The sequence below is a fragment of the Paramisgurnus dabryanus genome, chromosome 11 (genome assembly GCF_030506205.2).
Source record: "Paramisgurnus dabryanus chromosome 11, PD_genome_1.1, whole genome shotgun sequence".
Taxonomy (NCBI): Eukaryota; Metazoa; Chordata; class Actinopteri; order Cypriniformes; family Cobitidae; genus Paramisgurnus; species Paramisgurnus dabryanus.
Genome location: NC_133347.1, coordinates 19,362,887 through 19,389,201, shown reverse-complemented (window position 1 = coordinate 19,389,201; position 26,315 = coordinate 19,362,887). Strand labels below are relative to the sequence as shown.

At 36.7% G+C, this 26,315-nt stretch overlaps 1 protein-coding gene and 1 long non-coding RNA gene across 4 annotated transcripts in view; one reads left to right on the top strand and one right to left on the bottom strand.

The window, feature by feature from the left end:
• lmx1bb (LIM homeobox transcription factor 1, beta b) overlaps positions 1–8,905 on the top strand; it is a 62,394-nt gene extending 53,489 nt beyond the window's left edge. The window contains exons 5-9 of the mRNA XM_065247286.2: positions 1,998–2,173; positions 2,363–2,440; positions 2,888–2,954; positions 6,305–6,463; positions 7,631–8,905. Coding sequence (XP_065103358.1) covers positions 1,998–2,173; positions 2,363–2,440; positions 2,888–2,954; positions 6,305–6,463; positions 7,631–7,788 — 638 coding nt within the window. The 3' untranslated portion in view covers positions 7,789–8,905. The remainder of the gene's footprint in view (positions 1–1,997; positions 2,174–2,362; positions 2,441–2,887; positions 2,955–6,304; positions 6,464–7,630) is intronic.
• Positions 8,906–23,239: 14,334 nt separating this feature from the next.
• Positions 23,240–25,918, bottom strand: LOC135729560 (uncharacterized). 3 transcript variants are annotated; one of them, XR_010525704.1, is made up of 6 exons: positions 25,665–25,918; positions 24,814–24,959; positions 24,404–24,497; positions 24,143–24,263; positions 23,947–24,062; positions 23,240–23,805 (listed from the first exon to the last, which is right to left on the bottom strand). It is a non-coding gene; the product is annotated as an uncharacterized lncRNA (long non-coding RNA). The 3 variants fall into 3 exon arrangements; XR_010525703.2 differs by lacking the exon at positions 25,665–25,918 and having other exon boundaries at positions 24,814–25,491; XR_010525705.2 differs by lacking the exon at positions 25,665–25,918 and having other exon boundaries at positions 23,947–24,052; positions 24,814–25,491.
• Positions 25,919–26,315: the final 397 nt, after the last annotated feature.

Here is a 26,315-nt window from a genome sequence, read left to right as displayed (position 1 = left end):
GACTACTGTGTAGACATTTATTTAAATTAAGCTGCAAAAAGGTCAGAAATTTTAGATCCATATCTGTCTGGTTATTTTTCTTTTTCCAAAATATCTTCATTTGTGTTTTTCAGAACAAAGATATGTATACAAGTTTGTAACAACTTGAGTGTGAGTAAATGATGACATCATTTTCATTTTTGGGTGAACTATCCTTTAAAGGTGGATTTTGCAGGGTCAGAATATGCAAAAAAAATTAAGAAAGAAAATAAAGAGCTTTAGGGTGAAGAAAGATGGTCTCTGACAGTGAGAAGCAGAATCTGTTGAGGTCAGGTTGAGCTGCTGGAAAGAATTATCGCTGTGAGTCTCCGTGAGTGACAGAAGGGGTTTTGGGCCCTTCTCACCCACGTCCCTGCACTTCTTATCGGCCTCTTTGACTACTTCCCCTCACTTCACCGTAATGAGGCATCTCACCAAACCTCGCTCTTAACATCCCCATGTGGCTTTCATTTAAACGCATGCTCGAGAAACGTCAAGAAATTTGTCAGATGCATCCATCCTTCATTTAAAGTGTTAGAGCGTTTAAAAAAGGAGGCTTTTCCTGCGTGTGTGCATTTGAGGCATTTGGGCGGGGGTTTTGAGATGACCTAAACACAAGAAGTGAACTGTAATGGCAAGGAATTCGATTGGATCTTTGCACACCACACAACTGGCAGAAAGATGAGAAACAGATGAGAGAGAGAGAGAGAGAGAGTGTACGAAGTCTGCCCGACGTTTTCGCATCTCCTGCTGATCGCTTGAAAAGGCCAAAGCGTTCGCAGATCTTTATCTCCAGAGATGTTCACTGCTGATGCCACGAAAGCCACCAGTGCCAAATTGCAGAAGCCCATAATCTAGAAAAACAGTCACGCTGGGACTGTGCCCATTTGGGTTTTTAACTCTTGAACTGGGCCACGTTATGGAGTTTGGTGCCTTTTTTTAATTACTATTATTATTCTATTAAACACAAGCTGATGTGGCTTATTGGAAACCTCCACCCACTGAACAATAAAGCCAATCCCCTCTTTGACTATAATAATTACAGTAGCAGAGCCAAAAGCCATTTTGTGAATATGGCACATTAGCTGGACCTACTGAGAGAGATTATCATGACACAGGGCAGGCTTGATTAACCCGCCTGAGGATCACCTAAGACTAATTGAGACACTTTGATTAGTTCATATAAACCAGTATCAGACAGTGTACTTCTTGATATGAGGAGAGAGATATTGAATATTATAACTTTATGGGCTGCACTGATGAAAAACGCAAACTGACTAAGGAAAACTGCTGGTCCTAGCTGGTCTTTCAACTTGTTCCTTTCCCTGGTTTTAGAGGGGTTTGTCAGCTAGAAACCAACAAAACAGAACACCAATACTAAGACCAACAAACAACCTTAAGCTATTTTATTGTCTTTTAGCTTTAATTATCCTCACATACTTTGATTTGTTTGATTTTGTTCCCAATTGTTCGTTCTGCAGTTTGGTTTTGACAGGCATGTTTTGACCACTGACGTGGGCGATGACATACACGCACTTTGAATTTGTGGTTTCGCTATCTACTTCGCTTCCTCTGAACATTTCCCATATGTTCACCGCTTTCATGCCTTCCCCCAACAACATTGCGTTTCCTGCGTGTTGGGAATCTTATCAAAGATTTATATAGTGTAAAACAGCCAAAGCCGTGCGCTATTAATTCTAAATGACACGACGTCCAATCCAATGACAAATTCTCATAATTCACAGCGGTTTGCGAGATGGGTTGTAGTGTTGCCGTGGATGTGGCCCACTCTTTCGCTAATAAATCGATAACAGAAGTATTAAAACCACATGTGTCTCCTTTCGTTATACATGCACTGCGTCTGAATTTTTTTAAATTGAAAAGGAACAAAAACATCTAGTTATCAGTAGGTTGTCTAAATAGATAGAGAGTTTTAAAGGAAAAGTACTGAACTCTGCGAATGATTGATCTTTCTCTAGAGAAGAGTGAAGATGAGGAGCTGGATATCAAGCCGGAGAAGGGCTCTGGAGGAGGCGGAAAGGGAGACGATGGGAAAGACCCCAGAAGACCCAAGCGACCACGCACCATCCTCACCACACAGCAGAGACGTGCATTCAAGGCTTCATTTGAGGTGTCCTCCAAACCTTGTCGGAAAGTAAGTTCATCCAGAAGAACACTAGTTTCTGGGTTTCTGAGAAATGTGTGGTTTTGTTTTTTATGACAGTACATGTGTCAGATATTACTCTTTTATAGCTCAGTCTAGAATAAATAATGATATTAAATAGAGTTTTTGTGGATATAAAGTTAGAATCTAACATCGGGTTTTTCCATCTTTTTAATCTAGGTAAGAGAGACGCTGGCCGCAGAGACTGGTCTAAGTGTGCGTGTGGTACAAGTTTGGTTTCAGAACCAAAGAGCTAAGGTAAGACCCAATGTGCTACCATGTTAGTCTTTCAGTATTGCCCGTACAAGCCTGATAATGTGTCCGAGGTCCATATAACGCAACGGTTTGCAAAAATGCACTAAACTTGTCGCAACCGCTGCCAAAATGAAAAGAGCAAGAGGCTAGAGAGAGCAAATCTTAGTCCCTATCTGCCTTAAGCTTAACCTCTCGACGCATTCCACAAAAAACTCCCCAAATGTTCGAGAGAGATGTGTTCACATCCATCCTGCTCTTACGTTAGCGTTTGAAACCCACCTCAGAGTGCTGATTTTATCTTCAAAAGACTTTGGATAATATAATGCGGCCAGATCGAGCTCTGTGTAGTTCACGCTGAGGTGAACAACAAGGAGCATCTCTTAGATATAGAAAAGTTGATTTGGGGAGTCTCACAGTTTTCTGATTGTGCTTTTATCGTTATTTTTTCAGATGAAGAAGTTGGCACGAAGACAGCAGCAGCAACAGGAGCAGCAGAACTCCCAAAGGCTGGGCCAAGGTAAGATGTCCTAACATGAACCTCAAGGTCGAACATCTGTCCGAAGCACAACTCTTAACACTGTGTCCTAACTAAACTTATTAAAAATAAAGATGCTAGAAAGGGTTCTTCACAGTGATGTTATAGAAGAACCATTCTGGTTCTCCAAAGAACCAATTAAGTTAAAGGTTCATTAAAGAACCATGTCTTTCTTACTTTTTTATAGTCTAAGAAAACTTTTTCTACTACAAATAATGTTTTGTAAAACAAAAAGGCGTCTGCTAAATGCATACATGTAAATGTTTTATGTACAATTAGGTGACTGGACCAGTTAGATTTCACAGTGGGCGGAGCTACTCAGCACATCTCCACAGATTTACTACCCAAGCAGTGATGAAACTTCTGCCTCTTTGCATGCATGGTAGAAATCTTTCTAGCTTACAGTATAACGTTTGGTTAGGACAAAGTGTAAATCTCCATGAATTGTTACAAATCCCGTAGCTTAGTTGGTAAAGTATAGCACAAAAGTCATGGGTTTGATTCCCATGGAACACACATACTGATGAACTGTATACCTTCGAAGTCCATTTTATGGGATCCTTTAAGTAGTTTGTTATCCATCTTGTTTAATTTTGCCAAAAGTCAGATAATGTTCTCATACTTTGGTGTTTAAAAGAATATTCAGCCCTCACATCTGGATGTAAGGGTAGAAAGTGAAGTATTCCAACTGACCCTCCAGTGTAAGCCATGTCCATCCTCCCAAAACCAGAGTAAAGGGCTCAGACGCTGACCCCTGTTCGTCGTAGATTAGGTAGAAAAACGAGTGCAGCCCTCGTGTGTAGGGAGGAAGTGTGGAGGTGGATGAATTAATTTACAACACAAGCGCATTGAAGTTGACCGATCCACCCACCTTATTCCCTCCTTTGCTGGAAGCAACCCAGCATCCCAGCTTCAGCAAGCACTCGTCTTAAGTTGCTACTCAGCCAGGCGCAGATGAGAAGCCATTGTGTGTCTGTGATCTTCTTGGCACTTACGGATCTGTTACAAACCACTCTACCACCACATTTATTATTAGTTTTAGCAATGCGACAGTGTGGCTTGATACTAAAGTTAAAGGGATAACTTAACCAAAAATGTAAGTGCTGTCAACTCATCATTATGAATTTATATGACATTCTGTTTTGCTTGTGGAACATAAAAAAGATGTTTAGAAGTTGCTTTTTTCCGTGGATAGGGACAAGGGATGGTTGTGATCACCAGTCCCTTACATTGAAAAAAACACACTTGGACATTCATATTTATATTTGGACCATATTGACATTTTATGGAAGAAAATCATAACAGATGTCAAATGTCAAAATCAGAATTGTCATTTTTGAGTGAGCTTTCCCTTAATTTTTATTTTATTTTTAGGTTTTAAAGAGCTATAACATTAAGGAGTGTCTTTTTGAAATATGTTAATATGTTGTTGAGAGGATCCAACTATGCTTCTGTAACAGATGAGTTTGGATGAGAGCGTCTGGAAAACAGAAATGTGAAGAATATTATTCCAAGCACTCCGGAGGAGGACAAATGTTTCCTTTAAAGCTCAAGATCTTTAATTCCTGTACAAATATTTGTTGTAAGACAACAAAGTGAAGTCCATTCCCCCATAATTCATGTCTGCACTTTCTGCATTTTCCTTTAGATGTAGTGGATATAATCGTAAAGCAGTTTTACTTTAGAGATTAAGTATGGATACTGCAAGCTGGTTATGATTGTATGGGTCAAAATATGACATGTTAGGGAATGGTGCATTATTGATCCAACATTTTAACATCAAGTAAATTTAAGGCCTTGAATTAATATTATTCCATACTCTAGTTTAGATGAAAAAATCCCCACAAAAAAGAGAAGCAGATACAAAGGCAAATGTTTGTGTTGCATGAGCCATTGTATTTTTTTATACTGTTGAAATCTCAAGGTTTTTTATTGACATTTTATTGCCGAACAGACTCTCTTGTGCTTTCTCTCCTGTAAAGTCATGAATCATTTTTTAGCGATAAACCACAAGTAATAACACTTTGATTTTATAGACCTATGTTGGACTATTCTTACAATGCATTCATTTATGAGTCCTTTCACAAACTCTGCCGTGTAGAGCATCCGAAGTCTATGTCTTTGTTATCCCAATCACACAAGTTTCCCATTGTTTGGTTTAGCAAATTCATGCCCTTTAGCAGATAGTGATCTATCTTTGGCCATGAACTCTATACTTATGAACCAACAGAAAATGTTTTCTCTGAGAAAAGAAAGGGAAATGATGGTGGTCATTGAGATACTAGAGAAGGACAGCTAGCTGTAGATGAACTAGTCTGGTGGTCTAAGATATTGAGAAGTCTTGGGAAGCCATACTCCCCCTTGGGGAATATTAAGGCGGACTTGAGTAGTCCATGATGTAATGAATCATGAAGTTGACCTTAATATGTCATCAGATCTGGCCTCGTGGTTAAGACGTTACTGTATCTGTTATCGCAAATCTTATCGGTCTTGGTTATAGTGTCGGCTTACAGATGGCTTCAGATATGGGGCCAATGATTGGAGTAAAAACATTTGGGAAACTAGACTTTGGGATTATCCTAAGAGCCTTTCTGTTTGACATCTATATATATAAGTAAAAGGTTCTTTAGACTTTTTAATAACTTTTTTTTAAGTAACAATTTTTAAGGGTGGTTGAAGAATGTCATATTTTTTAAAGACAATAACATATTCTTTTCATTCTCAATTACTTTCTTTCAAAGCTCGTTTTGCAAGAGAAACTTGATATAAGCACTGTACTATTTGTGTGCACAATGTCTTTTCGGTGTGGTGAAGCTCAACTTCAAATGTCTTTGCATCCGAATAGATGTAATGGAAACTTGTGGAAGCTTGTAGAAATGAATTGCAGACATCTTTCTCGCAAGAGCTCACCACTCAAAAGAGGACTGAGATGGTGGGCTCCAGACTAGAAGCCACAAGAGTCATTCCTAGCCCTCAGCATTGTGTATGAGTCATACAGTACAGTACTGCCCTATAGGGCTGGTGTCACAGCTCGGCGTATTCCTTGCTGCAGAATGTTTCTTGTTTGTTGGTTTTTCATGCCATTCAACTTGATTTCGAGGGCAGATACCAAACCTAGCCTTGATTTTCAGCGAAACACAATATCCTTGTCGAAGGAACAATTCTTTCTAAATGAAGCATTAATGTTTTCGATTATGTACAGTTGTTTAACTAACTGTAGACTTTGGTTTGCGAAGATGAAGTCAGTTGTCTCAACCATGAGAATGTCCGGAAGCTGAAACTTTAAAGTTTTTCAAGTTGATCCTCATCATCATCTTTTGTTCTCTTTCCAGAGGTGATGTCCAATAGGATGGAGGGCATGATGAACTCCTACACACCACTGGCTCCAGCCCAGCAACAGATGGTTGCCATGGAGAACGGTTACAGCACCGATCCCTTCCAGCAGGGCCTCACCCCTCCTCAGATGCCCGGGGACCACATGAACCCATATGGTGAGCATCAGCCATCACGATCTCGTACCCTTCTCCAGATCTCGGTCTTGTTTGCTCCCTGAAGCTGGACCACAAAGTGCAGACATCGCTCACAGAACCATACCACCCTTCCTTCCTCATGAGATTCCACATACGCATTCGCAGGGCCACCGCATTATTTTGAAGTTTTGCTTCCAAATGAATCCAATATGTTGCAAAACCATATCCACCCCATTCATGATTCCCAGAGCTTTCCATTTGCTTTATTCTCTTTTCTTACATGTGGGGATTAATGCTATAGTCTGTTGTGCTATGTGACACTGTCTGTTGGTTGTTTTGTAAAAAGCCAAGCGATGATCTGTGGTGCGGCATTTAAAACAACAATGGTTAACCCTGATGACAGACACTGCGAAGCATCATAGGAAAACATCTACGGGTGTGCTAGCAAAACAACACAACGCTAAGTGCCTGGAGAACTAGCCTCATGTGCATTTGTCAAAATTGGGTGTAAGGATCTGGTAAGAAGCGAGCAATAATTCCTCAGCCGCTGCTTTGAGAACGAAGCTGCAGAACTCTAATAGCCGACGTTCTCAATATTATTGACATTAACTTCAAGCATTAGTCACATAAATCTAGAGACATTGGTCACAGCCAACCACAGAACAGGTCCCAGGTGTCTTGTCATTCATTCCCTCTGAATGGCAAGGCCCAAATCCCCGGCCTCATCACGTTCTCCAGCTTGGGTTTTATGGGAGAACAGCGGGGACAGACAACATTGCCAGCTCATTAAAAAACCATAGCCCATCAACCTGTCAGTGTCTTGTGGAATGGTGTCATTAAGTACTGGAAAGCGCATTACAGCTAACTGTGCCCACAAGGAAAATGACAGAGCGGGAAGATTAGCTCAGAAGTAAACATTTGCCATTAGTTCGGTTGTTAGCGAGAATCCATTTAGTTTAACAATATCTGATTGTCAACTCACGTCCTTTCGGAATTTGTGATCACAATCAAATACGTAAGCCGGGCGGTTTAAAATATTCCCCAGCGTTTTACTGTACAAGCAACTTGGATAAAACTATAAACAATGCAAACTTTTTGTCAGTATAAGTAGTTAAGCTGTAACAATGGCAAATCTGTTTTATAGCTGTGAATCTAACTCTTTCAAATCTTTGTTTTTTCTCACCGTAGGAAATGACTCGATATTCCACGATATTGACAGCGACACTTCATTGACCAGCCTCAGTGACTGCTTCATGGCCTCGTCCGAGGCGGGTTCGATGCAGGCGAGGGTTGGGAACCCCATCGATCGACTCTATTCCATGCAGAGCTCCTACTTTGCTTCATGAAAAGCCAAATAGACAAGAAAAGGCAAAAGTGGGTCACTCACTGCAGCTCACAAGTCTCCTCAAAGTACGCCGCCTATCAAGGAAATGGAACAGAATTCTCAGCTAAAATCTAACATGGGACAACCAGGCAAAATCTGAAAAGACAAGTGAACCCGAGGACCGATCGTCCTCATTTTCTGCAGTGAAGAGCCAGCTCAGGATGCCAGGGCACCTGAGGCTGTCAGGTTTTTTTCTAGTTACTTGTAGATTATTTGTACATGACTTTCTTGAAAGTAGCATTTCACCTTCTCTTCATCGACTCGTGGAAAAAAGACTAAGGCCTATTGATGTACAGTTCCAGTCACTGAAGCATCAAATGTCCGCTCGACGAGAGAAGCAAAGGACCAAGACACAAAGTTCATAGTGCATGAATTCATATCCTCGTGATTGTTATGTTAAAAAAAATTGGAAAAAAATCTTGTGTTGTTCAGATGTTGAAATGTGATGTTTGGACTCGATTTCTTCTTTTCGTTATGTTCAGCATTACATTTTTTCACTTTAATAGGTTAGCCCTCTGAAAGACTGTAGAGAGGGGAATATATGTATAGTGTATCTGCATTTGTAAGGATGTTTGTTTGTTTGTTTGTGAGTATGTGTGTGGTCATCCGGGATGAATGTGTGTGACTGTGTGTGTGCGTGCACTGCAGTCTCCCATGACTGTGTGCTTGTGTGAGTTTATGCTGTGCGTATATTTGAAAGCCGGTAGGGGACTGTCATTGTAAGCTCGAACCATGTGTATATATATATACTTTCCCAAACAAATCATTTGTGCATGTTAAAAATGGAGATCATTCTATTTATTTAACTAAAACATGCTTTTGAAGGTACTTAAAACTGAAAAGCTTTATTTAATAAGGAGAAAATCATGTTTAGTAGATGACGCATTCATTTCTCAACACGTTTGTATGTCTTTTAATTATGAAATACAGTGTATCTTTATTCCAGCAATGTACATCAGCAAAATTGTGCTATTTATTTGTTACAGCCCTGACATGGTCAAAAATGCATTTCCAAATGCGCAGATTGCTAAATTGCCAAAGTCTGTTGGTACAATGAATAAAGTCCTTTTTCTCCTTGATTTTCTAGTTTTAACAATCCTATTTCAGTTTTCTTATGTTAAATTAAAATATATACAGTATTTTTTATTTTGCATCGAATGGGGAAAGAAAAATAGGGTAAAATATGCAACAAAGCACCTCAAATCTACAATACTATGCAAAAGTCTTACCATTGACCATGTATAACTATTACTCAGCCTCTTTATTAGAATACAACTAGAACATTTACAAAAACTGGACATTTGTATATAATTTTAAAAAATCCGTAAAAAAAACATCGCCATGAAATCAAAATGTAGAATTCTTATTTTTATTTGTAATATTGTAGTGTTTATTATAAATGATTTATATCTGCACTTTAAATTCATGTGCCCTCATAATCTTTGATCAAAAATGTTTATCTCCTCCTCAAAATACCTCTCAAAAGCTATCGGAGACTTGTGTCTATCCGGCAAAGGATTGTAGTGATTAGCAAATAGCAACTCGTCCCAAATTCCAACCACGTAAGTCCCGCCCTACACTTTTAAATGGGAAAGTTGGATTAACTTAAATTAACTAAATTGTTAACACCTAAAAATGTTTTTTTTTCAACTTATATGTTTATGTTAAGTGAAAAATGTAAGTAAAAAAACTTTTTAGGTGTTACCAGTAATTTTTAAAGTTAATTAAACTTATTCACTTTTTACAGTGTACTGTACATGGTCATTTTTTATTAGATGTGGCAGTTTAAAGGAAAACACCACCATTTTTCAATATTTAATTTAGTTAATTTAGGCTATTTATTTATTTTTTGTCCCTGTGCGCCGATCAGAGATGAGTTCACTGCTGATTTTCTGAGAGCTTTCTAGTCTCGCGGCTGTCATCAGCAGCGCCTTGCATATCCCAATCAGCGGATGGCAGGCGGGTGAGGTTTTGAAAATCGGTCAAAAACGTTGGTGCGGATGAATGGCGGACGGATGATGAGTTTTATGATGCGGATGAAATAATAGCCCATCCGCGCATCTCTATACTGCGCCCACGGTCGAAGTGCTGCAAACTAAATGCTTTACCGCCATACAATATAGTTCGCATTTGTATCTGCTTAAACTTACTCCTGTAACTACTCATGTAACAGTCTTTAAATAAGGAAAACATGGAAATGTTTGGTGGCTTCTAAATTCATCCCTGTTTGGATCCTAAGGAATGAATGGGGCTAGGCTAAATGCTAACACATTCACAATACGCTGTACAAAGATTAAGTGCACACATTCAAAAAAGATAGGTATGTATTCTTTTGTCTGAGTTGAGGTAAAAATATAGTAAAATTTTGAAAAACAGTGGTGTTGTCCTTTAATACAGCAATGAGTGTTATTCCAAAATGAGGTGTAGATTATCTAAACACAACATTTAAAATTTTAATTATGAATTAACTATTAAGAATGCAACTTTTATGAAAGCAAGTTAATAATTTCAAAATGCATAAGACTAACATTTCCTGAAGTCATCAAACACCCCCCCCCCCTGCACACACACATCAAAAACATCAACAAAACTAAACAAAAAACATAACGCTTTGCACATTTCATTGCATTTTCCATTTGTCAAAACCCCGAATGGACGTTTTCTATGAAGTCAATATGTTTACCGGAGGATATAGTGTGTCTTCTAACAACAATAGGTTTTGAGTTACAGGAGATGGGAACAAAGCTTTGTGAGCATGAATCACATATGTTCACATCTGGTGTCACACAAGTACAAATCACATGCCACACACTGAGTTCATGCATGCATGTTGGTACAGCAATGTTGGTTTTTAAAGCCATAAATTAATCTGACTAGTTTTGGATTCTCCAGCAGGCAGAGGCCTGGGGTGAAACCTAGTGTGTCTACCAGCACTGACGCAGGTCCTCTATGATGATCAGGTGGAGGTATCGCTTCCCTTATCTCCCGCTCATCTGCCACCACAGGTGTTAGTAGGTGCGGTTGTTCCAGTCTCTGTCAGAGCAAGTCTTATCATCAGATCTTCTGTCGGATCTCTGCCAAGCATAGATTTACAGTGACACGACAGATCTTAAAATACAAAAAATAAAATAACAAATGGGGGGTGCTCAGTTTGACCCACTGACCTTATTATGGGTTCTTGTTCAAATGTATTACTGTCATTCATTTGATTCTGATCTGCCACTTCTGCAAGATGTTGCATTATTTACATACATGTCTATGGTGGGAAATCAGTTTATAAAAGGATAGTTCACGTGCAAGTCAAAATGCCAGTCATCATTTAACCACACGTTTTATTTTAAATCCATGTGACACTCTTCTGCAGAAAACAAAAGGAAATAATTTATAAATATCTGGTTGGGTGGATTCAGTACAGTAGCAGAACAAAATGACTCACTTTGATGCTTTATAAGGCGATGAAAAGTATGTTTGGCACGCTGGTAATGTTCCAGATCACACTGACGGTTATTCTGAAAAACCTGATGCATATTTAAGCAATTAAAATCTCTCATGCAAAATTTTTTGTGCAATTGTCCTGTGATTCGTCCAACTGTTTCATAATACAAACTGCAGCTTAGATCATTTTTTAGTTTGTTTGAGTCATACATTTTTGACGTTTACGCTAGAACATTCATGCGGCAGGTACTGTCATGATTCATGTCTTTTATGAGTCATAAAGACATCATTAGCGGTTAAGAACAAATTTAGATGTGATAATGTCTCCACAAGCATCTAAACACAGTGTGTGTGAAGTAAGTAAAGCAGTAGCTCAGGTGGGACAAGGTATTTGCCTTGAATCTACAGTATGGACAGTATAAAAAAATCAGTAGTAAGGATGGCGAAGAAAAATTTAGACTGAGTTATTAGAAAAGAGCTTTCAATGCAGATAGCTTATACAAAGTTTTTAAGTAGTGAAGCATGCACTTTCTTTCTTTACAACACAATTTGTTTTTTTGTTTGGCTTAAAAGGTTTGGAGCTATTGTTCCTATTTACTGCAATTGCAATATTGTTCATTGAGCTTTGTTGAGTTCTTGAACAAACTAATTACATTACCAAATGGAAGTTTGATGGGTTTCAAAGTAGATTGCGTGAAATGTTACCGTAACCTGATGGCATGCTGACCTGAAACGAATTATAAACATACTCTGGGTATTTTCCTACTTCTTTCATTTTTCATGTGCTTGTGTCTTATTAGATTATTTTAATTGTTCTTTTTTTACAATGATTTAGGCATCCTTTGATTACGTTTAATTCGATTCTCAAGGGATGTTTCCAGCCTGCAAAGCCATATTAACTGGGTTATGGCGATTCTTACTGTGGTGGGGTCGCTTCACTATTGGGGGCCCTTAGGAAAGAAGATTGAATGAGAACAAGAGAAGCTTAACAGCATTCTCAACACTGCTACGGAAAAAGTTATTCTGAGACTCCTTACATCACATTAGTAGCTACTTTAATTGTTGGGAAGTTGTTAAACTAGTTGCTGGGGGAAAAGGCGGGGAAACAGTTTAACCTGACATGGACCCGGAGGTTAGTGACATTTTATATTGCTGCACGTAGGCATATAAAACATAATTATAATTTATTGATGTGAAAATAAAATTAACCTATTTTTTATCAGAGGCCGACACTACTTAAGTATTCGTATTTTATTGTAAGAATTCATGTTTTTCTTTGGAAAACATATTATCATATTTTTACTCCAGTACATTTCATAATAAACCAAGTTTTTGGTTTATATTTAATATTTAAGTACATTAAACATCTAGTATTTTTTTACTTTTTACTCAAGAATTTTTATGTAATTAGGTAAATCATTTTTTATGCAATATAAAAGGAATACACTATATGATTCTTTGCTTTAGAATGTAGTGAACATTTTTTAGTAAAGTAAAGTAATTTTTTCCCAAGACAAACACTCTTATAAAGCACTTATTCTTGGAAAATGTACTTAAAATATTCAAGTAGTGTCCGTCTCTGTTTTTTATATAATGATATGTAACCCTGCCTGTGAAATCCAAGCTAAAGACTCATAATCAAAACATTGGATTTTAGTTTGATTTCACATTGATTGAATCTTGTGACAGAATGATTTTTTTTTTTAAACAATATGTCAAAAAAAAGACTTACGCTGGGTTTTTACAGACAGGTGCATGAGAAAGTGTTGTCACGTGCTACGAGTAAACAAAGCTGTGCTAAAATATGAAGATCTGAGATGCAAAACCCAAGTGCATCTTGTTTACCTGTTCTTATCAGACGCTTAATAGATTGTACCAACAAACCAGTACTTTTGAATTGCCTGAGGCCAGGATTAAATGGATTTGAAGCTAAAGTATTTGATCAATGTATAATACATGAGAGCTTTGGTTCATGTCATCACCTTATTTTTGGCTAAGATGGCATTAGAGACTTCTGCATCTTATATATTAACAGGTACAAAAGCATATATTTGTAGAACTGCGATACATAGATATGTATATTAAATATGATAAATGCATATTTATCTGCAAATAAAAACAAAATGAAAAGCTTTGAATGTTGCCAACAACAGAGTAGGTGGTGGGAACAGACGGCGAGCAATTTCCCTTTCGTATTTGAGGCATTCTGTAATAACTCCACTCCCGATCCACTCCAGCTTTTCTGTTTCTTATTCTGTTCGCTCCACCTAGTAAAACACATTTTTTCCATGCAGTGCAGTAATAGATGATTTCATCAGACGCATGCGCATTGTCAAGGTTATGCGCCTGAACTGAAGTGAACTTATGGTCTGTATTTATTTATCTATCAATCTGGCTAGTGGCTAAACTGATCTCTGAAACAAACACCTTGTCGAAAATAACATGTTTTGGTTTGCTAAAGACGAGGGGAGACGGCGGGCTCTTCACAACTGTGTAGAGAGGTTTGGCAGCCAGGCAAGATTTCAAGGACCTGTGGCTAACATTGTAAACATTCATTTTACACAACAACGTTAGCTCATTGTAATAGTTGATACGCATAAGATATGATGTATGAATGAAGGTAATTTACTTGTTATTTCCTTCCCTTGTTATCAGAAATAAACTACTGTAAAATTACTCCGTTGTTATTAAAGTCTACCTGAAGTTGCATTTAGTCCACAAAAGCCGTTTGTTTATGTTGTTGCTGACCGAGTCATGTTAGAGAACCAAACTGAGAAATTGTTCAATAATATCCACCTTATTTTCGAACTTGGAAGTGAGTGATGTGACAAGTGGCAGCTCGTGACTGCTCATCCGAGGGACCCAAATTCAAAATATGTGTTTGTTGCATCGTGTGAACCATGTGCATCACGTGTTTTGTCAAAATAAGTGCCTGCTGCACACGCGTCAAAAGCGTTTATGATAAAAGAGATGCTCACCTTCACAAAATACACGCAAGGCACTCCCTTAAGAGTAAACTCTGATTACGCATGAGATTATGTGAGTATCTATTAAACGCGAGCGTCTCTTTTATCATAAACCCTTTAGACGCGTCTGCAGCAGGCACTTATTTTGACAAGACATGTGATGCACATAGTTTCAGTAGACGCACAGAACACATTGTTTTGAAATTACGAACCACACACATGACGGGCCACATACATGTTGTGACGGACTTCGCATCAAACGCCTTTGGAAAAAATTAGTCACCGGGGGCCACTGGATGTGACCTATTTCCCTTCTTTGTGCAAGGCGTATTAAAAGCCGGCCGGGGGAGCACGCATAAAACATGATTTAAACAGTTATGGTAAATATTTACTACACCTGCCATGTATGACTCAGTGGGAGGATGAAATTAAGAAATGGCCTGATACATCATATGAAGATATATTTAATCATTTCGTGTTGTTGCTCGGGGTGACGGGTCTTCAATGCCCAAATATAAAAGCACAGAGGCATACCAGTATCTTTAAAATGGGAAAGTCAGTGGAGTGTTTGTACATGAAATAGATCAAAAATTTGTGTTTTAACCTGTCAGGCGATGGTCTAAAATGTCACAACTGTCCCTCTGGTGTGATTTTTTTTTTTTTTTTTTGTAAATGGCAATTTTAAATTGACTTGTTTGAGTTTTTATGGGACACATCAAGCTTCACAAGTCAGCAGCATCTTTCTCATTAGACACACTGTAAAAACATAAACATATTAAACTACTACATGTATTCAGTAATGTTTTCATTTTCCTTTTTCATTTAAAACATAACAAAGTACGCACAAACACATTAAGGATTACTATAAAAATTAACTAATAAGCAGTTTTTGTTGCAAATATTCTAATCTGTAATCGCATTTTTGTAATAATATATAGTAGCAGAATTAATAAAACTGCTAAATCAGCATGTTTTTATCAGCATAATATTTGTTTTTTAAAGATTTTTTGTATTTATTGTTCACTGGCAGATTCTATGAAAGGTTTACTGGATGGATGTGTGGATACAGATCATGAGTGCACGTGCGCCACATACGCATTCAGCTCTTGTACTGCGTTTGTACCAGCTACTATGGCAAACTCCTAACTGCACAAATTCTTCTCCTTGGATTTCATAATAAACATTAAAAAGCCAGTCAAAATGGCACACGCATGTCCCTCTCAATACGACTACCATAAGCTTTAATGGCTCACTGGAAGTCTTACACAAAGGAGCTCAAAGATGGCAGTGCCCACAATTACGTCAAAAAAATAAGGAGGACACTGTACATATATTATAACCTGGACATTATGATGCAAAATGTGGCGATGGTTAATCTGACCTCACATTTCTATATTTTTGCAAATTTCGCTTGAATCTAGTATTTCGACACAGAGCAGTGCATTGTCACAAGTAACCTCTGAAGAGCATGGGTCACCTTCTTATCAGAAACACAAAACCTTTCAGCTCATATATCAGAAATTAGAGTGTAGCTAATTGTGTCCAAACAGAAAGTGAACTGAGGTGAATACAGGTCTGTATCAGTAACAAATGACTGACCATAGAGCTTCAGTCCATAGCACTTCTCTGAATGCTTCAGATAGGACAAACCGGGTGGCCCGAAAAGACAAACATCTCCCGTAACCTGAGCAAAGACACGCACGCTTACAAAGACGTCAGTAGTTTAACCGGTGAAGTTTTCACACATTTTGTCTTCAGCAGGTCTGGCTCCACATCGGAAATTAGCCCTGCGACAATATTTTCGTTAGATTAACTCAATGCCTCATTTTCAGTCTAGTGTCTGTATTGCCTCTGTATGCCCCTCCCCCACGCTCTTCAAATTCCATGACCGTAGAAAGCTTTATCCACCCGTTTGTTTATTCAACTTATTAAATGAATTAGTGTATAAACTCTCTCTTGGTAGGCTCTTAGGTGCACAGCTTGATAGCCGACACTCTATACAGTAATGTAAATTCAGAGTTAACATATTTAAAGTCTCCCTGAAGTCAGTAATTTTATCAGTTAAAACTCATCTTTAAGCATCATAATAGCTTAAATAAAAGTTTTACCTGTCACAGTAATTTCTTCATGCTTTAAAACAGCTTGATTGCCTCATTTAGTATACGCAGATCTATGAATATGCAAATTAGTCACCGCCTCTACTCAGTAGTACAGCTGGGACTATAGATATGAATATGCAAATTAGCCCCTGCTTTCACTCTTTCACACCACCTCGGACCATGGATATATATATGAAAAATTTGGTTCCAAAACGCAATAAATCGATTTTGACTAATTTGGGTATATTAGTTTGGGATTCATTGGACGCACGATGCGGTGACGTGATAACGCATCTGGTCATAACTTCTTTCTTTTTGTTTAATTGTCTGACTAGTTGCTATCCTGAACTCTTGAACAAATACCTTGTTGAAAATAACAAATGTTTTTGTTTCCTAGGTAATCTACGTGTTGTTTATTTTGCTTGTTATATAAATAAACTATTTTGAAAGGACTTTGTTTTTATTTATTCTTACGTGTGTTCCACGAAAGCTGCTTGTTTATGTTTTAATGCTGAAACGTCTAAACAAAGAAAGTGAAAAGATGAAAACCACTATTTTCTGTTACAAACTTTCACACAGCATCTTTAGGTTATAATAACCTTAAAAATTCAAATCCATAATTTTATTTTCAAAGATATTTAAAAAAAACTGATCAGCTGTAAAATGTTTTGGTTCTGCTCGATGTTCATTCAGTAAAATAATGGTTTTTATGGAAGTTTTTCATAAGATCCCCTGAGATCAATGTGTTAGCATGACAGAAGCTTAATGTTGTCGTTTGAGAAAAGGCAACAGCCGGCATTTTTCCTTCGCCCGAATGCCTCTCGCATAAATTATTAGATTTTGATGGCTTACATTTCTTCCCCACCACAGAAAACCACCACAGGTTTATCAATGCCATCAAAAGTATTATTTTGTTTTTGTTTGTTTGTTGATCATGAAGTACAAAGTAGATGAGTAAAACTATGATCCATGTGTATTCAAAGCGCCACCATTATAGTTTACAAAGCGTGGAATGGTGCGCTGTGATTGGTTAAGTGGATTTATTGCATTCTGCAGAAAAGGAGGACTGGCGTTTGTCTCGGTTTGTTGGAAAGAAAGGGAGAAAACATGACAGAACAACACAGCGAATATCGGATTTTGCGTAAAATGAAGAATTTACTTTTTAATACTGACCAGATAAAACTGATTTTGAACCCTTTTTTTACTGCCGTTTATCACGTTTTGGAACCAAACTCTTGCCAAGGCGATCTTAAACCGGGGGAATGAGAATTTTATTTTATGGAGAAAATACTCAATAATGGTTTTGAATGATGAATTTACACATGACTTATCTTAAATCCAATTTAAAACACCACATAGACATATAAACAACAATAAAAACCTGTTTTTACACTTTATTATTTACCTTATGTTGTTCCTATTGTGCCCCAAATGTGCACAAGACAACAGTGCGTTTCTACTGGGAAATGAAAGCAAATTGCTGCTCTGTCAATTGTCAATGTGAGTAAAATCAATATTGTTTTGATTTTAAAGGTGCTTCACAATGCTGTAAAAGAACCAGTTTTTGCTGAATTGACATGAAAAGAACATTTATATTTATCAAAAAGTTATTTTTAATAAAAAAATATTTGTATTTATTTATTTATTTTGGCGTGTTGTGGCTTAATTAATTTGGTTGTGTTGTGGTCTATTTCTGCGTTTTGCTGCTTAGTTTGGTTGTATTTTGGGCTATGTTTGTTCTGATTTGAACTTTAGTTTTCTTTGTTTTATTGTGTTGTTGACCTTTAGGTCACCATATTTCCCAAACATGTATAATCCTTTCTTTAGAGAAACACAAAAACATCTACACAATGACAGAAATGTTAATAAAGTTTTATTTTTGTTGGATATATCCCTTTAACAATCACTGTATAAAAAGGAAGCTTGCAGTTTAAACAACTTAATTATGCAAGTCAATTCAACCTACCAAGTTTTGAAACTCAACTTGTTAAAAATATATGTTGATATGACATATTTTTTTACAGTGCACACTTTACCTGTTTTGCATAAGATGTACCTTTAAAAACCTTTGCGTGCATCTTCTTGTGTCATGCAGTGGAGATTTAGTTTTTGCGCCTACTGCATTGCATCCTTTAATTATAAATGCATTTCTCAGCTTATTTTCCATCATTCTTTGGCAATCCTTCAGTTACCCAAAGGCACTGCAAAACCACATATTCTCTGAACCAATTAATTCCAGTATGGGTCAAAGATAGGCAGAGCCTCTTTGAGTTTGGCTAACTCAGCCCCAATGCTCTGAGGTCAAAACCGGTCCAAACCAGCAGCAGATGAGAGATTTGTAATGGAATGTTTTGTTGCTTGGAATTCACCATTTGTGAGAGCGTTATTATCCAGCATCTAACACGTTCCTGTGAGATGTTCTTCTTGCTATTACTCTCAGAGGTGTGAGGGGTTAACCTTGATCATGCAGACGGCATGCTAGAAGGTTGTGACTATAGAGAAAGGTCATGAAAGCCATCTAAACACCTCTACACATAATAGCTCAAGGGCTTCTCTGTCCTTCTATTGATACTCACTTTGAAACCCAAGGATATTGTATCAGTGACACTGACAAGACATGTGAAAACCAATGAGGTTCAGTGAATTGGCATGCGGCCATGTTTGAGTTTACTGCACTGATCTGTATGTTTTAATTAATACACAACATGTTAATTACTAAATTACATGAACATTAATTGTTGTCTTACCGATATATACTAACCCACTGGAATCTTTTTGGAGTTGAGGACCATATAATAAGATGATATTACAGCATTTTAATATACAGTTGTTTTTTTGTGTTAACCTAAAAAAATATAACGAAGTCATAAAACTTCTCGGATGACATGAGGGTGAGAAAAATAATGAGGGAATTGTCATATTTGGGTTTACTATTTTATTGTTTTCCGAGGGTTTAGCTGTATTAGATGGTCACAAGAGTTAAGCTTTTCTACTGAATGCCATCTGTTTTGCTTTTAATCTTTTGATATAATTAGCACGTATTAGTACATGGTCAAGGAATTCAGGTGGATGGGTTTGATGTGGGAACAGGATACCATGGTCAGAGGTCATTGAGAGCACTGGCCATGACCTCGATGGCTAACACTTGCTAACACCATTACTTTACCCTTCAATAACCATCACTAATTTTTGGATCCTGCTTGCTTCTTATCAATGTTTCCCACAGTATGTGAGTGTTAGTTTTAGATGTCTGTGATAAGTTTGGCAAGATGAGTTTGTGGGGTTCAACAAAAGTCTGTTTGATATTTATCGGCCGATTTTTGATGAATTTGAAACCATATCGGCAATAGCACAAGAAAGACCGATACTGATTGTTTATTAATTAACTGCATAAAGAAATCCATTATATGTAAAAAATGAGTTAATGTTGTTAATAAAAGAAATGCTGAATAGCAAAAACCACATTTGAAGGTATATTTGTTTGAGCTTAATTTGTGCCTCTTTTATTATGTTGGTCAGTTGAATATTAATTAGATCAAATCCATGTTCAGTAAAAATAATTTGATGCAGAAATAAACTAGCTAATACACCAACTGTATAGTATTGTATAAACGTGTTTAATATCGGTATCGGCCTCTGTATCGGCCAGAAGTTGTCTGTTTAAATCGGTATCGGTCCAAAAAATCCTATTGGTGCATCCCTACTACCAGGAGTCATATGCAAAAGTTTGGGCACCCCATGACAACTATCAAATGCACCCGTCTAATTTTGTATTGATGCATATTGCAAATTTTCTGTTAATCCAATAAACCTCATTTCACTACTGAAATATTACTGTGTCCTTCAGTTATTTTATAAATCAAAATGAAATTGCTGATCCAAACACCCAAATATTTATAAATGAAAATCATGGAAATTGTCAGGGATGCACAAACGTTTGCATACGACTGTAGGGATGTTATATATGTAGTTTATCTCAATTGTAGTTCGAGTTTTTGAACACAGAATTTATGAATTAAAGATACAATTTTCAATTATGATTAAAATAACATTTAGATATTATGTAAGATATTATGATGTAAATAAAATGTAAGAATAATTTTACCATGGTGTATTCAACTTTTACAAAAACATCTTATCAAAATAAAAAGAAGTTATATAAAAACAGCATATTTTCATTTGTTTTATTTCTGATCACATAATTTTGTGCATGAGTGTGCAGACTCCACAATATTTTGTAATGTATTCAAGATTTGTCATTTAATGCATAATAATAATGATCTGTCATCAAACCTCAGACCCTTGACAATTGCACTGTGCTCATTGAAATCCATCGCCATTGTTCTCTTTTGGATTGCATTATTTAACAACGTATGAGTTGTAATTAAAGTCCTGGACAGTCTCATTATAAACTAAATAATAGCATTATTCCACCTGGACAAATATTCCTATAGAGAATTTTCAGCTGGTCACGTAGAAATTTAATTATGGGTTCAAGGGACAACATAAAAGTCATTATTTACATGCCACTTAAGTGAAACGAAAGATAATTATTATTTGTGCACTGTAGTAATGCAATGTAATCTTATACCCGTCAGTCAGTTCTTTATAGCACAACCTGCCTGGCTTTAAATGTAGAGACTAAATTTGTTAATGGCCATTCTCATAAACAGTACAGTACACGACAATAGCAGCACTCTGTGGAAAACAGGTACTGAGTATTGGATTACCCGAGAGGTTTACAAATGCATCCTATATGGGATAGGCACCGTTTTTTTTTTTTTTTCAATATGCATGCAGTCATGATAGATAGGCAGTCTGCATTTGTGGTCTTTTGCACGTATACTGTAAATTCATGTGAAATCCGATAGCAAGGTGCTTGTTTAGGTCTATGTTATAAAGCTTTACCGTTGAGGTTGCAATACTTGGATCATTGCAATGGATAAAGAATAAGCACTATAGTATTTTACCTCAGATATTCTCCACAGCAAACCACCAATGACCTGTAAATCTGAAGGAGAAGAGGAAAATAATAGATTATAGAGTCAATTTTCATGTCAGCAGCCAATGGCTGGTGAGCTCAACCATGCTGACGAGAAATCTGCCCTTGGCAAATTGTGTCGCGTTGCCTCGTTCTAAAATCACCATTAACAGCTCCATTTTGTGAACTTAAAGAAAGCTTTTGCTGTCTTGTAAGGATTAAGTGAGCTTTCCAGACGTCGTCCTGTTTGGGGCTTTTATTGATGATGTAACCCAGTATGGGTAAAAAGTGCTTTTAGTTTTTAGACTTGTTTTGAAATTACCTGCACTTAGTAACTTTTATATCCAGAATTTGTGTTTATACACCAGCTTTTTGGTAAATTTTATTGTAGTTGACATGCAAAAATTTTGGTGTTTTATTAAATTTATATTTAATCACTTTTAAATAGCAACATTCAAAATGCTCCTAATGGATTTTAATGCTTAATGCAGACTGCTAAAGCAGAGGAAAATGGTCTTCAGCAACACTGTCTCAGTTTCTCATAAAAATTTAAATAAAAAACAGGAATAGACATAGACATAATACAGACATTTGTCAAAAAAAAGGGGTACAAAACTGTACCTTTTCTGTGGCTGGGGTGGTTTCCTTAAAGGTTCATTTTTGTACCTTTATGGGTATAAAAAAAAACTAAAATGTTGTACTTTGTGGGGTATAATATTACACCCTAAGGACCTATTGTGTACCTTAAGGACCAATTGTCTACCATTTTAGGGAAACAAAACAGTTAACTACCTTTAAAGATACACAATAGATATTTAAGGTACAGTTATGTACCCAAAAAGGTACAGCATTGGATTATGTTCTGTAAAGTACAAAACTTAAGGAGACCACCCCATCGACAGAAAAGTTACCATTTTTAACCTTTTTCCTACAGTGTATAATTAAAAGCAATCCATAGCTATACAATTGTGGAGATGCTGGATTTAAATGATGAAGAATTGAAAATTGATTGAAATGTGAGGTCAAATGGTCACATTTTGGATGCATTATAGTTTATGTATATTACTAAACACTAATTATGAGCAATAAAATAATGTGGATAGCGTACCTCAAGAATTTGATGAGAGATGTCTAATTGCAGATTTAAAATAAAATACTTTTGTTTGAAGAGCCCAGTTTCAGTTATCGTTTGAAAGCGGTGATGATGAGATACATGTAAGATTTCTTAGGTGCTCCTAAAAACATTTTAATGGTGCACACTACTGAGGTTTTAAAATAGGTCTGATTTGCTTTTATCTTTAAGTGAGACTATTTTTGAGAATACAGACAACACACCCGAAGTCAGTTCAGCTCTTTTTCAAAGGCTGGAGAGATTCTTCCACTTTCACTGCATCAACAGTCACATGACCCAGGACTGGGACTAGTATTCCCAATGAGAGGACCTTTGGGTAATGTTCAGAGCAGACAGTGAACAGGATTAACTCCACACAATCAATGCAAAACAATGAATCTGCCAAAATCCAATCTGCTGACTTCTCAATTATTTAAGCTCCTCTGCCTTCCCTACACAGCAAAATCACTGGTGTTAAAATAACACCCAGGGTGTCAAATTTAACACTGGAAAAGTGTGTATATGTGTCCACACTACACTGTGTTAATTTAGTCAAAAGTGTAGTGTTAATTTAACAACACTCATTATATGTTAATTTAACACTCAATATTGTTAAATTTTACACTTTGTTCAACACTATTCATTGTTGTTTCCACACTACACTGGTGTTGGCACAGAAATACAGTGTTAAAAATTAACACTCCTAATTTAAGGTCAACACCAGTGTAATGTGAATTCAACAATGTTAAGTGTTAAAATACTGATTAATAGCCACTTTTGTTGCTAATGGGTTGTTTCTATAAAAGACAAATGACAAGAAATATTGCAAAACCTCTTTTTATTAAAGTACATCACATTTAATATTTACATTGATACACACAACACTTTGCATTTAATACTGCTTATTTAAATACCTCAGCTACAATTAGAATACAGAATACAGTATGGAATAATGAAAGTTATCTTATACCACAGCGCAGTGACATGAAAACCACTTATTATAAAGGTCTTTAATATATCAAATGAGAGTTTAAAAAAAATTAGCCACCCTACTCAAAACTTGAACATTAAAATACACTGCAATTACCTTACTGGCAGGCAGAAATGCTTATCCTTCACAATACTAAAGATTTTTCCATAACAAAACAGACATTTCAATTCAAAAGACGTTTCATTTTTCTTAAATACGTTCCAACCTGGTATTTAGTTCTGTAGTTGTTTTACTCATGATGTAGTGGAAGGCTGCATCAGTGGTCTTCATCATGGAGGGAATGGCTTTTTGGTCCAGAATGATGCAAAAATTCTGGATGCAACTTCTGTTCCCAACGCAGTGCAGGCAGGGCTGTGCTGATTCTTCCCCCTCAAAGCATGGATTGATGCTAATCACCTAAGAGTGTTTTAAAAGAGTGTATTTGATGAATGTATTTGATGTGTATTTATGAACTTGTATGCATTTACATGGGGTGAACAATGCAAGCAAACTAACTGCTGAATAAATAACTAGAACAAAATACTAAAAAAAACTTACACAGCACAATCAGTAGCTTCAGTTGCACATTGACCCTCTTTCTTCTTTCTTCCTTTCACAAATGAAAGGCAAGAGGTGAATGAGCCAGGGAAGAGCTGCCACATCACTGTCCCGTCCTAGCAAAACAGAATTTAAACACCATGAGTATACAGTTAAACTTTAAAACCGTAAAAGTAGCAAACCCATGTACACTTACCATATTTAAACTCCTGTTGACCAGACAGAGGGTCATCCATATCTTCATCAGGATGTAGTCTGCAATTATCCTTTAATTGTTGTATGTTGGTTATTTTGCAATACATCACCTCAGCATATTTCTGCAGATTTTCAAAGACAAAAAGAGTCAAGAAAATACCAAAAAGGGTGCAGTTTTAACCGTTATTTGAATCAAAATCATCTCAGTATAATAAATCATGTTAGAGACAGTGTACAGTACAAATGTACTGTGTGTACTCACATAGTTGGTAAGCTCTTATCCTCCAAACTGGGTTAAGGAATAACAGTTCCAGAATCCATGGGTATGCCGTATTCAAATATAGTCTGGTAGGGTCCTATCACAAAAATGACAATAAAGACTCTGAAAACTCAACATTCTTTTTATATTAAAAACAGCACTCAAGACAATATGAATCTTCATTTATACATTTTCAAAATAGTAATCAATTTGATTGCTATTTAATATGACATCAATAGCAAAACGATGTATGAGAAGATAATATATTTTTATTAAAGTTGGCAGCAGGTCATGTGACTTTCTTTCCAGATTAATAATAATAATATGTACAAAACTACATATACTAAAAAGATTGGTTAACTGTTCAGTTATGTCAAATAAAATGATTTATATGTATAAATATATAAACTTACCTTCTGTAATGAATTTATATAAGTATTAGCAGTCGTTTCTCATTGGAAGTCATCCATGTCAGGTCTTCTTTAATAAACTGCCCTAAAAACAGCATCTCTTCTGAATGATTTGAAGCACTCAGTGTGTACTTTCACCAAACTAGCATCTATAATGACAGAAAAAAAAAACGTTCGCCATACACGTTTTACACTTTCGTATGTATTTGCCATTTGCATCTGTCTGACATCTAGCGCCAAGAAAAGCTTACAACACACAATGCATCCAATCCAGCAATCTGTGCATACAAATGATGATATATTGTGAGGTTTTGGTCAAATTAATTGTTGGTTTGGCGATATTTCCCCTGTTTGCATACATCTTAGAAAAACACATGACGATGCGGTTGCGGTTTTCTCCGTGTTTTTCAGTAATTTGAATAATTAACCGATATCCGTGCACTCACGTGCATGTAAACGACCTCGTTAACTCACGGTATCTAGCCTATATGATTACCTTATAACGAGCATCATATGGTGAATAAACGAGCTTTCATTTTACTTAATTTCATACCTTCAATTTGTAGTGCATGTCGCGTTTTATCATGGTTCAATTCTTTCGTTCATATCTCCTGTTAATATTATCCTTCTTGGTTTTAAACTTTTAGCTAGCAGTTTAACTTTATACTAAACTAACAAGGGAACAACGTAACACAAGATAGCTTTGATTAAACTGAACCAAATAACGAACAAAGGGGAAATAAAATGGGAAAAATATCTTATTTAGGTTTTTTGGCATATGGCTGCGTAGAGTCAGACAGAGAAATAACAGTTTAATTTAGCTAAACCATGTGAATATTATGAGAGTGATTTACCTGATCTCTTCAGTCCTCCTGTGAAAGAAAATGGCGGTAAAATCCCTGACAGGATATGTTTAGTGGAGGCGTGGCTTGATTTACACCGCTCAGAGTGAAATCTGATAACACCCTTGTTTTACACTGACACTGTCGTGAATATAACACTGGCCTAGCAATGGCAGTGTTATTTTATTACCAGATAGTGTTAAAACAGCATCAACACTGTGTATTTAACACCATCCCTGAAAATTTAACACTGGTGATTTTGCTGTGTATGGAGCTATGCTTAGCCTCCACCTTCTTGGCCGGGCTATTAAATGCTTCTTTAACTGAGCTAACTAAATGACAACCCGAGCTGGCTTTGGGACCGGTGTGGCAGGCTGACCCAGGGTGATTGACCTGATAATAACTTGTTTTTACAGAGGGCTCTAACATGTCACCGCATGACCTGGGCTGACCTCCAGTGAGATATTATAGGGTCAACGTCTGTGTCAGGTCATCAGTACAATTATGTTGCTTTTATGTTGGTGTGACTATGTTCTGTAATACAGAGGAGATAACTTAATTAAAAGACAATCTTCTTCAAATTGCAGTTATTTTTGTTCTTTTTTCATAAAAAAGGGTAAAGACTTTAAAAAGGTCCATTAATGTACCATAGAGATATTGATA